This window comes from Emiliania huxleyi (genome assembly GCF_000372725.1).
Source record: "Emiliania huxleyi CCMP1516 unplaced genomic scaffold EMIHUscaffold_71, whole genome shotgun sequence".
NCBI lineage: Eukaryota > Haptophyta > Isochrysidales > Noelaerhabdaceae > Emiliania > Emiliania huxleyi.
In genome coordinates, this window is record NW_005196681.1 from 387,033 (window position 1) to 400,864 (window position 13,832).

At 67.7% G+C, this 13,832-nt stretch overlaps 2 protein-coding genes across 2 annotated transcripts; both read left to right on the forward strand.

Moving 5' to 3' along the window:
- The first annotated feature begins 2,509 nt into the window (after positions 1-2,509).
- On the forward strand, positions 2,510-4,932 carry EMIHUDRAFT_438180 (hypothetical protein). The gene is made up of 5 exons (XM_005761433.1): positions 2,510-2,891; positions 2,965-3,142; positions 3,263-3,318; positions 3,433-3,754; positions 3,829-4,932. Exons 1-5 carry the CDS (start codon positions 2,523-2,525, stop codon positions 3,909-3,911), a joined length of 1,008 nt encoding a protein of 335 aa, XP_005761490.1. The 5' UTR covers positions 2,510-2,522; the 3' UTR covers positions 3,912-4,932.
- A 4,678-nt stretch (positions 4,933-9,610) lies between these two features.
- On the forward strand, positions 9,611-13,672 carry EMIHUDRAFT_452958 (hypothetical protein; the record flags this gene model as incomplete). Its single annotated transcript, XM_005761434.1, has 14 exons — positions 9,611-10,266; positions 10,333-10,419; positions 10,497-10,583; positions 10,910-10,981; positions 11,163-11,351; positions 11,423-11,540; positions 11,795-11,904; positions 11,938-12,120; positions 12,209-12,299; positions 12,371-12,481; positions 12,541-13,023; positions 13,096-13,154; positions 13,226-13,483; positions 13,559-13,672. Exons 1-14 carry the CDS (start codon positions 9,646-9,648, stop codon positions 13,670-13,672), a joined length of 2,583 nt encoding a protein of 860 aa, XP_005761491.1. The 5' UTR covers positions 9,611-9,645.
- Between the last annotated feature and the right edge of the window lie 160 nt (positions 13,673-13,832).

A 13,832-nucleotide genomic window follows, 5' to 3' on the forward strand; every position in this document is an offset into this window, starting at 1 on the left:
GACCCTGATCCGACCGTGTTCGAAGTGAACACGGTCGGATCAGGTCGGTGTTCGAGAGAGGTCGGATCAGGGTCGGAACAGGTCAGAGTCATACCCTCTTGGAGCTCGGCCTGTGAACTCCGACTCTGTTCCGACCGTGTTCCGACCTGATCCGACCGGTCGGAACAGGGGTCAGCGGCGGCGGGAGGGAGGGATTTTCCCGACCTTGTTCCGACTCTGGTCCGACCCTGATCCGACCGTGTTCGAAGTGAACACGGTCGGATCAGGTCGGTGTTCGAGAGAGGTCGGATCAGGGTCGGAACAGGTCAGAGTCATACCCTCTTGCTTCAGGGGACTCAACACGAAGGAAGAGAATTTTCAAAATCGGGGTGTGTTGTCGTGCTAGTGCCTGGTGTCTACTAGCCCCCGAGTAGAGGGGGCGTTCCGCTGCTAGGGGAAACCCGGAGCGCAGAGCTAACCCTCGGGGACCCGTGTTTACTTTAAGGCCCTTTCCCTGCGAACGCGCACCCCCGGGGCTAGGGCTCTCTTGCCCGCAACCCGACACCGATCATCCGGCCCGCTGGGTGCGCTTCTCAGCTCCTCGGCCCTGGATGTGAGGTTAATAACTGCACTCCAAGTGCTCCAAGAACATCAAGGCGGTGGCACGACACTGGGCACGGGACTGGCGCGCGCTGGCACTAACAAGGCGCAGACGACGGCTTCCTTAGAAGCCGTCGTCCTCGCCATAGAGGAAATCGTCCCAAGGCGGATGATCGAATCCGCCAGCACCGTAGTGCTCGCCGAGCGAGACAAACAACCATCATCCCCCTCATCCAACTCCCACCGCTTCCGCTCCCGCCGCGCCCCCCGCTGGCGTCCCTGACGGGGCTTCCCGCCCCCCCAGCCAGCACCGCGCAGCAGAGCCAGCAGGTCCTCGGTGAGCAGCAGACGCTTCCCAGCCCTCACCTGCTCCCGCCACCCCTCCACCTCCCCAGCGATGCCCTCCCCCATCACCACCAGCGACCCGCGCCCGGGCCACCAAACCTCCACCCGCCACCTGTGCCGCTCCCCTTGCCGTCGACACCACTCCCGGCCGCAGATGTAGGAGCAGTTGTACTCCCCGCCACGAGCACCTCGACCATGGCGCCCCGCGCCGCGACCGAGAGCCGCCCGAAAGCCGAGTAGACCGAGCGCCGCCACGCCGCCGCTCCATCCTCGCCGCGACTAGTCCCGAAGCCCCTCCTGTCCCACTCCACCATGCACGCCTCGACGACAGACGCTTCTCCTCCTCCGCCAGCACCCTCGCCAAAGCCGCACGCGCCGCCCCCTCTCGAGCCTCCTCCTTCCTCCGAAGCGCATACCACCGCGCCTCAGACGCCAAGTACGACTCGACCGACCCATCGCACACCTGCTCCTCCTCCTCCTCCTCCTCCTCCTCCTCCTCCTCCTCTTCCGCCTCGTCGGCCGCCTCGCCCGCCGCAGATCCCGTGGCCTCACCAAAAGAAGAGAACGGAATGCCGGCCACGCCCGAGACGAGCTCGGGCGAATTACCTCCGGCAGTCACGACATGGGCACGTCCAGGATCGAGCGGCGAGCGGGGGCAGCTGCCCCGCCCGCCCTCCACCGGCGGCGTAGAATCCGATGTGTCAACAGGCACAGCGGGTCCAGAGGAGGCGATCACCGCGCGCTACATGCTGAAGCACGGCAACGTCTCCGCCCCCTCGGCTGCACCGCCCTCCACCTCGCCGGACCCATCGAGCTCCGATGCTGCCGCTTCGGCTGCGCCATCCTCGGGCTCAGCCGGCCCGTCGACCTCCGGCCACGCCGCCGACCCACCCTCCGCCGACCCGCTCGGTGGCGTCGACATATGTCGCTGTTCCAGCGCGCCGGTGTTCTCCAGAACACGCCATATGCTGCATGAGTGAGTAGCGTGTCAGGCGGGGCCGTCGGGAGGGGGCGAGCGTGTGTCCGGCGAGGCGCCCACACCTCACCCGTACCTTTACCGAGGTAGCGCGCGGTGTCCTATACCTCCACCTTAGGTAAGTGGCCCATGTCTGTACCTTACTGTACCTCTACCTAAGTGTGCCGGCCAGCGCCCACACCGGCACCGGGGGTAGGGTCAGAGGGACTTGCACCCAAGGTGTTGAGGTGTGAGCACCTTCTGTAGTGTGGGCGGGCGGCTCCGGTGGCCGCCGCGCCGCCCGACGCCAGCGGCGCAAACCCTAGCGCAAACCACTTGTAGAAGTCTACTTGTAGTACATCCCGAACTCGGCGACGAGGGAGTGCTCCTCGGGCTCGTCCGCGATGATGCCCCCGGGGCAGCCCTGACTGTGAGTGCTGAGTGAGAGGGCTCGTCGAGCACCTTGCGCGTGCCGCCGGAGAGCAGCTTGAAGTGCGCCGGCACAGAGTCGGTCGCGGGCAGCGCTCGGCGGCGGCAGTAGAGGGAGGGGCGGCCGTGCACGAGGGACCATACCCCCACCCCTGTCGGAGTTGTAACCTTACCCCGCAAAAAGTTGGAACCCAGTTTGCATTCAGGCTTACAAATGTCAGGTTTCGTCGTGTGCCTGGGCGAGACGCTCTTCGACTCGACGCCGGCCGGCATCTTCCTCGGCGGCGCGCCCGGCAACGTCGCGGTCCACCTCTCCCAGCTCGGAGCAAAGGTCGAGTTTGCCTCTCGCGTCGGCGACGACTTGCTCGGCCGCGAAGCGCGGCGCCGGCTCTCGTCCTACGGCGTCGGGGTGTCGCTCCTCCAATCCGAGACGACACCGCCGCGCTCGGGCGGTGGCGGCGGCGCGGGCGACGGCCCCGGCGGGTGCGAGACGGGCTTCGTGCTGTGCGAGATTGCGCCGAATGGTGACGCCACGTACACCTTCAACGAGCCAGCCGCGTGGGACGTGCTCGCGGCGGAGCCGGCGCGCCTGTGCCCGTCGCGGCGCTGCGTCGAGGCGCGGCGGAGACCATGTCACCATTCACCCCTGCCGCCAGGCCCTCCTCTCTGCGGTCGCCGCCGCGCGGTGCGTGGTGCACGGCTCCCTCGCGCTGCGCGCGCCGGTGACGCGCAGCACGCTCGTCTCGGTGGTCGGCGCGGCGAAGCGGCGCGTCTTCGACGTCAACCTGCGGCCGCCGCACGTGGACGAGCCGGCCATCGCCTCCGCCGCCGCAGGTGAGGCGCACGGTTGCCCCGCCCGGCCGCCTCGGGACACCAGCCGCCTCGGGACACCAGCAGCCTCGGAGGGCTCCCTGGCCGCACAGCAACGGGCCTTCGTTTCTGCCTCCCTGCCAGGCGCATGGCTCATCAAGCTCAACGACGACGAGCTGCCGGAGCTCGCCCGCATGCTGGTGCGCGAGAGCCGCCCCCCACACCACGCAGCATACCCCGCGCTGCATCCCTGCCCGCGGCGTGGCCACTCTCCACGCCCCTCCCTCCACACACACGCCCCCCCTCTCCCGCAGGGTCTCGAGGCGGGTGCCGTCGGCGACGACGCCGCCGAGCGCGCCTCTGCGGCGCAGCTCGCCACGGCGACCGGCGCGGCGGCCGTCTGCGTCACGCGCGGCGCAAAGGGCGCGGCGCTGTGGGTGGCTGGCCGCGAGGGCGAGGGGGAGTGGTCGCAGCACAGCGGCTTCGCAGCGGCGGTGGACGCGCGCGACACGATCGGCGCGGGCGACTCCTTCCTCGCCTCGCTCATCCTCTCTCTCCTCCCCGACGAGCCAGCCTCCCCCGGGGTGCGGCACGAGCTCGACGCCACCGACGCGCTCGCCCGCGCGTGCGCCATCGGCGCCTTCCGCCGCGAGCCCGCCGCGCCCTAAGACACGCGCCTGTCCCCGACGCGTCCTCGACGCGCCCCACAGGCGCCTTCGTCGCGAGCATGCCCGGCGCCACGCCAAAGCACGACGCTGACGCCATCGAGCGGATCCGCGCTTTCGCGCCGTGAGCATGACAGGGCGCGGCGGGGCGTGGCCGCCGCCGCCCGCAGGGGCCAGTGCGAGTGCCGCGATGCCCAGTGCCCGCGCCTCGAACCGCGGTGTGAATGTGATAATGAAAAGAGAGCGCGTTGGGCGTGAGATGCAGCGAGATATTGAGAGAGGCAGTAGGCAGCAGAGCACACCCACACGCCAGGCTGCACATACAGATGTATACACACCCAAAAATATATTTATTTATTTCGTATGGACAAGAGAAAAAAATCATCGAAAGAGAAAGTCTCAACAATTGCAAGAAGAAAGACTAAAAAGAAGAGAGAGTCTCTGTGGGAGGGTCCCGCGCTCCCGGTAGCGTGCATGCACACGCACATGTACATGTTATGCTAAGGCCGAGTCGCGAGTGCATGTGCAACACACACGGACACAGACACACACCGCGCACACGCTGAGGCTGAGAGTGCCCACCCCCGACAGACGCACGACACACGGCGGTCGGCGGCGCCGACGGCCGAGGATACGGTGGGAGACGAACAGACCTGTAGAGGCTCTACAGAGCTCAGAGGTCTCGGCCCAGTCACGGCGCTCACGCGCGGGAGCCGGGACAGCAGCCGTCGGGTCCGGGGACGTCACACCTGGCTACACCTCACGGCTTCGCACGGAGCCGAGGCACATCCGCATCGCCGCGACCGCAGGCAGGATGGACCCCGCGCCGTGGACGTCGGTGTTGGCCAGCTCGGCCTCCGTGGCCAGCGCATGCTTGAACGAGACGTAAAAGAGGACGCGCTCCACGGGCTCCTCGGGCAGCGACGTGCGGTCCGGCGGCGCGACGTGTGGCCCGCCGCAGTGGAGCGTGCGGCTGTCGTACAGCGTGCAGTCCCCCGAACGCAGCAGCGCCACGACCGACGGGGCCCCCTCGAGCAAGTCCGACTCTGGCGTGCCGCGCTCGTGCTCGCGCTCGAGCTCGCCGTGCAACCGCAAGCAGTTGTGCGTGTGTGGCAGGAAGCGCGTCGGGCCCTGATGCGCCGAGATGTCCTGCAGCGCCACAAACGCCGTGTGCAGCACCGCCCCCGCCTCGGACGGCACCGTGTCCGCATGCACGATCTGCGGTGCGCAACCCTCGGTCGAGATGACTGCGGCGCATTCGAAGAGCAGGGCGCTGTCTCCGCCGCTGAGAACGGACAGGGCGTGGCCGAGCGAGGCGGGGTCGTCACGCGCGCCCATCATCTCGTGCACCGCGTCACGCACAACCGTCGACCACGGCAGTCGCACGTCCCACCGACTCTCGGCCTCGCTGTCCACGTCACGCGCCGAGAGCACGCGCGAGAGCCGCTCCGCTCCCTTCTCCTTGTCCTTGGCCGCGAGGGCGACGCCTTCGTCGCGCGTCGCGAGCACAAAGTCGCGCAAGCCCTCTGCCGACGCGGCGGAGAGGCAGCCATCGATTCGGACCACGCCGGTCCTATCGACACAGCTGGCATGGCCGTCCTCGCCCGCCGGCATCGCGTGCAGCGGCAGCGCACGATCGTCCTCGCCGCCGAAGGCGCGCCACTGCGTCCACGCGCGCTCGGCCGCGTTGCTGCGCGCCCTCTTCGTCGCGCCGCGTGCGAAGGCCTGCCACGCTCTCACGAAGACGCCCTCCTCCTCGCCGGGCGCGTCCGAACGACGAAGGTTGGTGAGCAGAAACTCGTCGAGGGTGCCGCGTCGCGCGGAGAGGAAGTCGTGAACGAAGACCGCCGCAGCTGGCGGCGCCTGCTTGAGGAAGAGCTCCACCGCGCGCACCGCCTGCGGGCTATCTCCGTAGCTGGCGCCCCATTTCGTCGCGCGATCGGCGGTGGTCTTGCGATCGGTGGTCTTGGTGGTGCCGAGTCGTGACCGTGGGGTTGTGGGCGCAGCGCGCATCAGCTGTGCAGCGGACCATGGCCGCCATCGCCCGCGCAGCAGAGTGACCTGGTGTAGCGGTCAGCGTGGCGCTGCTTGCAGTCGGGGCCCTGGGAGGTTAGAGCGCGTCAAAAAGCAGATGTCCGAGACTCTTGATGTCTGCGGCACGCGCGCGATTTTTCTTTTCATTCGGGGGCAAAAGTAGTGAATGCCCCTCTCCTCGAGATGCCTTGTTCCCACGGTCCTTCCTGTCGTGAGGCTGAGCTCGTCGCAAGCACGGGCTGGCGCAGACGGCGGACGGCTCTCTCACGCCTCTATCTAGATAAGGTATATAGGGGGTCGATTTGCCTCAGGCTTGTGTTGCCATCTTTCTTCTACACCCCACTGGGAGACGAGGGACGTCCGAAATTCGCACAATGTCTGGTCCCACGCCCGCCACATGACGCCCACCGCAGCCGCGTTGGTCGGCGCGCGCCGACGTCGACCATCACCACCGACCGACGGCTCGCACGGCCGTGCGGTGAGCAAAAATTTGGGTCGCAGCGCGCCTGCCGGATGCTCTGCGACGTCTGGACACTCGCCAGGAAGCCAGGAAGCTTGCCTTCCACCCCTGGGCCCGAGGGCGAACGACAGTGGTCGGCAGCCTCTGCGACGCTCCGATCGGCTCCTCGACCTCATCGCCCGCGACGAGCCAGCATGGCTCGTCGCTCGACGGCAGCCTGCTCAGTATGCTCTTGTCATTCTGTACAGCTTCGCCAGGCTCTCTGTGACGGCCTGCAGGGCCGGCGCGGACCGCCTTGGGCGCGATGGCCCTCCTCAGCAGTCAGCACCTACCTTTTCGATGCCTGTCGGCTCTCCAATCGCGTCGCCGGCGGCAGGCCCGCATGGCGCGCTGCTCGATGGCAGCATGCTCAGTACGCCTTGGACAGAGACTTCTGCCTCGCTGCTCTTACTGCAGCCGCCTCCGGGGCCGGCGCCGGCCGCCTCGCTTCGCCAGCGCTGCCTACGCCTGCGACACGCGTGTCGGCTCGCCGCCCGCGTCGCCCGCGGCGGGCCCGCATGGCGCGCCGCTCGTCGGGAGCGTTCCCAGCAGGCTGTGCAGGGCAGTCTGCCTCACACAGGGCGCCGCCGCCGCTGCGCGGGGCCGCCTGCCGTGAACACTCCCGCCGTGTACGTCACCATCGCCTCTCTTCGTCGCCGATCTCGCCGACGCCGCTCGCCGCTCGCCGCCGCCCTGCCCTGCCCCGCCCTGCCCTCGCACAAACAAACCACACAACACACACACACACACACACACACACACACACACACACACACACACACACACACACACACACACACACACACACACACACACACACACACAATACAAAAAAACCCTCGAAAAACCAAGAGGTATATGCGTACGACCGGACAGGTCAGGCCCGGGCACGGTCCTGTCCTGGACACGTCTCAGACAGGGGTGTGTCCGGGACGCGTCCGGACGCGTCCAGTGTCGTGACCCTCGGACAAGTCTTGTCCTGAGAGTGTGTAACCCTAATCCGAGCCCCCACAGATGGGAATGGGACGTACGTAAGTTCTGATTATAGCCCTAACCCTGATGCTGACTGTGTATGATAGACAAATGAGATTTTTACGAGATCGCAGAAACAGAGAAGAACGTCGCGCAATGCGCGATGAGAGGACTTCATATACGATGAGAGGTTTCCTGGTGCAGGTGAACTTTATTGGCGCACTGACATGCGTAAACCGTAATGCAGGTTATGGGCCAATTAGGGAAGGGGAGTGGAATTATGTGCAATTCCGGCCGAATGGGCTAGGACTCCGCCAAGAGGATGGTTTTCTAGATGTACCTGTGTTAGTGCCAGTGCGCGCCAGTCCCGTGCCGCCACGTGGCTGCCCAGTGTTGTGCGAGGGAGCTTTGTTGTAAAATTCTAGATTCAAGTATCGACCCTGACCTCGGGGGTACCGAGAAGACGAAGTCCGCTTCGGCCGTCCAATGGTGTACAGTCGTTGGCGTAGGAGCGGCCGCACTCTGCTCGCTACCCCCCCTGCACAACTAAGCTCATGGCCGACCCCCCCCCCCAGCAGCAGCGCTCTGCTGCTGGGGGGGTCGGGACCCCCCCCAAGCAGCAGCGCTCTGCTGCTGGGGGGGTCCGGACCCCCCCCCAGCAGGAGCGCTCTGCCTGTGGGGGGTGCTGGCATCTCTGTACAGACAGCAGCTGTAAGTAGCATGCGTTCCAGTGGCGAGAATTTATAGTCGGCATCAAAATCAGTGGTCTCACCGGCGGGCCCTCCTACTGCCAACCGGGAGGTGCGGGGCACGCCAGCCTCTCTTCTACGCCTCTCGTGCCTCGCGGCTCCTCTGCCTCAAGGAGGGAAGATACGGCTCTCGCAGCCCATCGTACGCCGTGGCACAGCGGGGAGCACAGCGGGCTGTACAAGATATTGTTCCCTATCTTCGCATGCTCGTCGTTGGTGATATCCGCGCGAGGTCATACGCCACAGGCCAGCAATCACTCGATGATGAGACTACTGATGGAGGCGCGACGCTCTGACACCGAGTGTTGCTCGACACTGCGACACTGCCGAGTACCGCGCAGCGCTTTCTCGCGAGGTGTATTGGGCTCGAAGGCGCGGCGAACACAACCGCCTCGAGCGTACGAGTACCGCTTAAACACGAACCGAGGGCGGAGAGGGGGGGGCGGCGGCGAGGAGGCGGGAGAGCTGGGTCCAGTGCGCTCTGCTGCTGGGGGGGTCGGGACCCCCCCCCCCCAGCAGGAGCGCTCTGCTGCTGGGGGGGTCGGGACCCCCCCCCCCAGCAGGAGCGCTCTGCTGCTGGGGGGGGCAAACCCCCCCCCTAGCAGCAGGGATGAGCTTAGTTGTGCAGGCGGAGGGGGGGTAGCGAGCAGAGTGCGGCCGCTCTAGGTAACTGCAGTATCACGCAACCGTTATACACACGGCGCCCCCCTGAGATTCGGTTGAGATGCAGATGAGCTCGCCAGCTCGCGCGTGTGTTTCGTCGATCGGCCGTCCTCTTCACACATCTCATTGAGATTGTTATTCAAATTCCATGTTCACAGCAATTGTCTCCCCCTTTTTTTTCACCACCTGAGATCCCGAATCTCAGCCCTGCAATTATGACCCCAACTGCCCTGCCATGCCCTGCCGTACTGCCATGCCCTGCCGTACTGCCCTGCCCGCACACTGCCGCACAACTGCCCTGCCCGATCCCCTACCTGCCCCGGGTGTGAAACCCACACTGCCATGCCCTGCCCAAACCACACTGCCGAGGTGTGAATAACCGTGCCCGCTCGCGAGGTCTCGGAGAAACTTAGGGTACACGTACATGCCATGGTCGCCTCCGCTTCGGAGTTCGAGGAGGATGTTCTCGCACATGTCCATGCGGAGCAAGTCATCCACGTAGCTCCCGTCGACGTTGTGGTACGGTGTGATGCTGAAGGACATGCACCAGAGTGCAGAGAGCGAACCCGGGTCGATTTGGATCTGGCCACATCCGCGCCGTGGCCGCCGGGACGTCAGGCTCGGCGGTCGGCGGCGTCCTGGTTTTGTGTGTCCCTTCTCTCTTCTCGCTTGCACTCCTTCAACACACCTAGCCGCAAGGGAGGAAGCGTCGCCTCCGGCGACCCCTCAAGGGGGAACCCCAGAGGAACATACCCAAGAGGAATGTACAATAAATAAATAAATAAAACGGACACACCAAACAAGGGGTGGGAGAAAGGACAGGGTCCCAGGAATGTACAGGCATAAAGCAAGAAACCGCCCCCTTTTCTCTTTTAGCGACAGCGACAGCACACCTCTCTCGAGCCTCTCTCGCAAAGGCGCCTCCGAACTCTCTCAACTAAATCAATGGTGGAGGCGAACGGCACCAGCACCGCCGCCGCGAGGGCGCTGCCCGCGATCGTCAAGGCTGTCCCCTCGGGCGACACCGTCCTCGTGATGGGCGCCGACTCGAGCCGCGGCCCGCCGCCCGAGAAGCTAATCTCCCTTACGGGCATCACGGCGCCCCGGCTCGCCAACCGCTCGACCGACGACAGCCCGTGGGCGTGGGCGTCCCGGGATTTCCTGCGCCGGCTCGTCATCGGCAAGCCCGTCACCTTCGTCATCGAGGCCCCCGCGTCGACCGTGCCGGGCGGGCCGACGGGCGGCCCTCCTCGTGAGTTTGGGACCGTCTACTTCGAGGGGCTGCCCCTGCAGCAGCACATCGTCGCGGCGGGCTGGGCGCGGCTCAAGGGCGTGGCGCTGCAGGACGAGGTGCTCGCGCCGATCGAGGCGGCAAGCAAGGAGGAGGGGCGCGGCGTGTGGAACGAGGCGTCGGCCGCGTCGAGCGTCCGCTCCATCAAGTGGGCTGGCAGCTTCGACGCGGCCGGCCTCGTCGCGGCGTTCGGGCGGCAGCCGCAGGAGGCGATCATCGAGCACGTGCCGTCGGGCTCCTTCCTCCGCGCCCTGCTCCTCCCCGGCTTCGAGCAGGTCCACGGGTCTTTTTCATATTTGTGATGATTTCTGAGTTTGTGATTTCTGATTGGCTTCGAGCAGGTGACGCTCTCGCTGTGTGGCACGCAGTGCCCGCCCCTCAAGCGCGGCGAGGACGGGGTTGAGGAGGCGGCGCCCTTCGCGCGGGAGGCGCGCCGTCGCCGCTGAGTCGCGGCTGCACTCACGAGCCGCCTCCCTCGCTCCACCACGTCCCAGCTGCTGGACAGGCGCGCTTCTTCGTCGAGTCGCGGCTGCTGCACCGCTCGGTCCAGATTGCGCTGCAGGGCGTCGACAAGAACGGCAGCCTGCTCGCGGTGTGCAGTGAATGATTCGCGGGAGCGAGGGATGACTCGCGTCCCTCGTCACCAGGCACGCTGCTCGGCACAGTGCTGCACGAGCAGGGCAGAGCCGTCTCCCGGGCCTGGCACCGCACAGCCCCCCGCCCCCCCGCCCCTCGACGCGCGCCGGAGGCGTACTGTAGGCAACATCTCGCTCGAGCTCCTCCGCGTCGGCCTCGCCCGCGTGGCCGACTGGTCCTCCCAGCTGTCCGACAACCCCAAGGCGCCGACGCCGGGCGGCGGAGGGGGCGCAGAGGAGCTGCGGTGACGCGTGGAGTTGACGCGTGACTGGTGAGGAGCAGGAGCTTCGCGAGGCGGAGCGGCAGGCGAAGGCTGGCCGGCTCCGGCTGTGGCGCGAGTACGTCCCTCCGCAGGCGAGCGCACAGAGAGGAGCGCACAGCGAGGAGTGCAGAGGGGTGCAGAGGGGTGCAGAGGGGCGGAGAGGGGCGGAGAGGGGCGGAGAGCTGTGTCTGTTTCGAGTCGGAGGAGCGGCTCGCGCGCTCTCTCTCGACTGGCCGCCACCCGCGACTCTGCCCACCCCACACCGCTGCGCAGGCGGCGAGCGAGCTGCTCGGGCGGGTGGTCGAGGTCGTGTCTGGCGACACGCTCGTCGTGGCCGACGCGGCGAACAACGAGACTCGCTACTCGCTCTCGTCGATCCGCTGCCCGCGCATGGGGCGCGAGCCGGAGCCGTACGCCGCAGAGGCAAAGGAGGCGCTCCGCAGGCGCGTGCTCTGCGAGAGGGTGCGCCAGGCGCGTTCGAGAGGCGGTGCAGCTCGCCCTTGGCTGTGAGCAGGCTCCTCATCGGCAAGAAGGTCCGCGTCACACCAGAGTACCACCGCTCCTTCGAGGGGCAGGGGGGAGGAGTGCAGGAGCGGCTCTTCGCCGCCGTCCTCTTCGACAAAGCGGACCGCAACGCCGCCGAGGCGCGTCGTCCTACCCCCGCCGCCCGCATACCCCCGCCACCCGCATACCCCCGCCACCCGCATACCCCCGCCGCCCGCCCCGCCGGCCAGCACGCCCCCGCATCGCGTCTGTGTGTCTGTGTGTCGGTCTCGCCCTCCCAGGTCACACACATGCTGTCGCCCTCCCAGACGCCTCCGACAGCCTCTCGATGACTCATTCGCAGGACTCAATCTACATACATCAATCCTCTCGCCCCTCCCGGCAGGTGCTCGTCGCCGAAGGCCTCGCCTCCGTCTCAAAGCACGGCGGCGCCGAGGAGCGGTCCGCGCACTACGACGCTCTCTGCGACGCCGAGGAGCACTCGATGCCGCGAGGAGGCACTGGGTGTGGGGTTCACTCGTTGAGGCGCCGATGGAGCGGGTAGGCGGACGCCATCGCCGCGAAGAAGGGGATGCACTCGGGAGCGCCGCCCAAGAAGGGGGCGGCGGTGACGGACCTCTCGCTCCCCGCCTCCAAAGAGCGCGCAAAGTCATTCCTCTCCAACTTCACGCGCGGAGGGAAGCTGCGCGGCGTCGTGCAGTACGTCCTCTCCGGCTCGCGCCTCAAGGCCGCCGCACCGCCACCGGCCGCAGAGGCGTGGCCCCGTCATCTCCCCCCCCCCCCCCCCCTCTCACCGCGGCCCCGCGCCCCGGCAGGTCCTCCTCCTCAAGGACCACTGCCTCGTCACCCTCGCGCTGGTGGGCGTCCGCTGCCCCGCCTGCGCGCGCCGCGACTCGCCCTCCTCGGGCGAGAAGACTGTGCGTGCGGCGAGGCTCGCTCGTGACACGTCCGCGACACGTCCACGGCACACGCCACAGGCGAGCCTTTCGGCGACGAGGCGCTCGCCGCGACGCGCGGATTCTGCCTGCAGCGCGAGGTCGAGGTTGAGATCGAGTCCGTCAACGACAAGACGGGCAACCCGCGCGGCAGTCCTCCTCCCGCGTGGCACGCGCCCTCCCTCTGAGCCGTCTCGGCGCCGCCCCCTTAGGCGTCTTCAACGGCACGCTCATCCTGCCCGACAAGCGCAACCTCTCGCTCGTGCTGCTCGAGGCGGGGCTCGCCAGCCGCTTCGGCGCGGCGGCCGACCGCTCCGTCCACGCGGCGGACCTCGCCAAGTCGGAGGGCGTGGCCAAGGCTGCCGGCCTCAAGGTTTGGGAGGACTACTCCGAGGAGGCGGCCGCCGAGGAGGCGGCGGCGAACGCGGCGGCCGCCGCGTCGGAGATGGAGCCGATCCCCGACGCGCAGAAGCAGCGCGTCGAGCTCACACTCACCGAGATAGCCGACGGCGCCCACTTTTACGCGCACGTGGCGGGCGACGACACCGTCGCGCGGCTGCACGCCAAGCTGGCGTCCGCGTGCGCCGGCCCGCCGCCCGCGATGGCCTTCGAGCCAAAGGTGGGCGCGGTCTGCGCGGCGCGCTTCTCGCAGGACAACGAGTGGTACCGCGCAAAGGTGACCAAGCGCGACAAGGGCCGCCTCCCCGCCCCGCTGCTCGACCGCGGCAGCTGCGGCGCGGGGTGACGTGATATGCGACGCACGGTAGGCTCGTACACCGTCTTCTTCCTCGACTACGGCAACTGCGACGTCGTCTCCGCCGAGCGGGTGGCGGCCCGGCGCCCTCCCCGCCCCGCGACATGCGGTCGTCCGTGACGCGTCCCGGACGTGTCCTGCAGGTGCGGCCGCTCGACCCGACGCTCGCGCCGTCCGTCCTCTCGGCGCAGGCGGTCGAGTGCCGGCTCGCCCACCTCATCGTCGACGAGCCGAGCAGCGAGGACGGCGAAGAGGCCGCCCTCCTCCTCGGAGACGCCGCGTGGGGAAAGACAGTCGTCGCGCGCGTCGAGGACCGCGCGTCGGGCGTCTTGCTCGTGACGCTCTTCGACGCGGCGCAGTCGTGCGTCAACGAGAAGCTGGTCGCCGCCGGCCTCGCGCGCGTCGAGAAGGGGGTGGCGCGCCGCGCCGAGCCGCTCGTCGCCGCGCTGCGCGAGCACGAGGCGGCCGCCAAGAAGGGGCACGTTGGCATGTGGCGCTACGGAGACATCGAGGAGGACGACGCGCACGAGTTTGGCTTCCGCAGGCCCGCGCCTGCGCCCGCGCCAAAGGGCAACCCGTGGAAGAAGTGAGGGCGCAACCCAGCCCCCGCCGCCGCCGCTAGAGAGATGCGGCTGGTAGCGGCGGGGGAGCGGGATGAGTGCCGGCGGCAGGGGGGCTGGAGCCGGCCCGGCGTCCAGGGTGGCGGAAGTGGGGCGGCGGCGACGACGGCGGGAGGGCGATGGTACGGGG

What these genes read in the sequence shown, in the direction of transcription:
- EMIHUDRAFT_438180 (XM_005761433.1), top strand. Translation starts at nt 2,523, where the DNA reads ATGTCAGGTTTCGTCGTGTGCCTGGGCGAGACGCTCTTCGACTCGACG. An exon ending in CGGAGCTCGCCCGCATGCTG is followed by an intron (nt 3,319 to 3,432) that starts GTGCGCGAGAGC and finishes CCTCTCCCGCAG; the next exon opens with GGTCTCGAGGCGGGTGCCGT. An exon ending in CGCCCGCGCGTGCGCCATCG is followed by an intron (nt 3,755 to 3,828) that starts GCGCCTTCCGCC and finishes CGCGCCCCACAG; the next exon opens with GCGCCTTCGTCGCGAGCATG.